At 37.4% G+C, this 1,444-nt stretch overlaps 1 protein-coding gene across 1 annotated transcript; it reads left to right on the top strand.

Annotated features, from left to right (window-relative positions):
- Positions 1-388: 388 nt before the first annotated feature.
- LOC104926346 (UDP-glucuronosyltransferase-like) lies at positions 389-1,329 on the top strand. Its single transcript, XM_027276667.1, has 3 exons — positions 389-556; positions 842-929; positions 1,042-1,329. The coding sequence occupies exons 1-3, from the start codon at positions 488-490 to the stop codon at positions 1,263-1,265; spliced, it is 381 nt and encodes a 126-aa protein (XP_027132468.1). The 5' UTR covers positions 389-487; the 3' UTR covers positions 1,266-1,329.
- Positions 1,330-1,444: the final 115 nt, after the last annotated feature.

Raw genomic sequence — 1,444 nt, 5'->3', positions numbered from 1 at the left:
TAGCAGATGTTTGTGAACTCATTGAAATATTAATCTTAATATCCCCAGATTCCTGTAAAAAACTTTTTGTCTGTGATTGAGTAAGGGGAACCTTTATAAAATGGCTACACCAAATTCTTAAAGATTTGTGCCATCTTGTAAATTTGGCATTGAACAGGATATGATAAGTTGTTTCTTTACACGTAATCAATGAACTGGTGTTTATTCCATATTTCACAGCAAGGTGTTTGAGCACACCATGAAACATTGTCGACAACTTCTTAATTATTTGGCAAATTCTTTGTCTAAAAGACATTTGTTGAGGCATTTATGGTTATCTATGTTGAAAATACTGTTGATTAAATGAAGTTTGATATATTTGAAAAGAATGTATGCACTGCATTTTTTAATGTAATTTTTTGTGTATTTTCCAACTACCCTACAGGATTTGGAGGAGTTTGTGGATGACTCAGGAGATGACGGCTTTGTTATCTTCACTCTGGGTTCAATGGTGTCTGACATGCCTGCGGAGAAAGCTAAAGAGTTCTTTGATGCCTTTGGACAAATTCCTCAAAGGGTAATCGACATCAGTCTAAGAAAGAAACTGCTGATTACTTTAGAACGCCACCTATTTTTTTCTAATAAAACACACAACACAAAAGTTTCTGACTAAGCAATCATTTTCATATTAGCCAAAGATTTGTAATCTCAGCACACTGCTGAGATGCTAAAGCCCTAATCAGTTTGAACCATAGGACTTTGTCTCCCCTGCTTTGCCTTGTTGCAAACATGCCAAACTCTCAATTCGTTACATAAATACTTTGCACAGCAAATGTTAAAACTCAAGATATTTATGTTCCAGGTTGTGTGGAGATACACTGGAGTCCCACCTGTAGATGTACCCAAGAATGTCAAACTTATGAAATGGTTACCTCAGAATGACCTCCTTGGTATGTTTATCCAAATGTGCTGTGCTGAAATCATGTTATAATGCGAATCAAAGTATCTTCTAATGAAATATGTAATTGCAAGCTGTAATTTGTCTGTTCCTGTGCACCTCAGCCCATCCCAAAGCTAAAGTCTTCATCACTCATGGAGGAATCCACGGCGTCTATGAGGGTATCTGTAATGCTGTACCCATGTTGATGTTCCCACTGTTTGGGGACCAGGGGGACAATGTACACCGCATGGTAGCCCGCGGTGTTGCAGAAAAACTCGATATGTATGATGTGACGGCTGAAAAAGTGGTGACTGCTCTGAATAAAATCATCCGTGACAAAAGGTAAGACAATACATGGATATCATTTAGAGAACAGTCACAAAGATGGCCTGTAGAGTTTTCGTGCAAATAAACAAAAGTTATGTTTACATTCAGTGTTACTTATATAAATGCACTGTGTGTTTCATTGTGTGAGCTCTAACAAATATGTTCAGTGCATCTCCTTCCCTACTAAACATTTGCAGA

The sequence above is a fragment of the Larimichthys crocea genome, unplaced genomic scaffold (assembly GCF_000972845.2).
Source record: "Larimichthys crocea isolate SSNF unplaced genomic scaffold, L_crocea_2.0 scaffold5152, whole genome shotgun sequence".
Lineage (NCBI taxonomy): Eukaryota > Metazoa > Chordata > Actinopteri > Sciaenidae > Larimichthys > Larimichthys crocea.
Note: the sequence above shows the minus strand (reverse complement) of the source record. Positions and strands in the feature narration are given on the sequence as shown.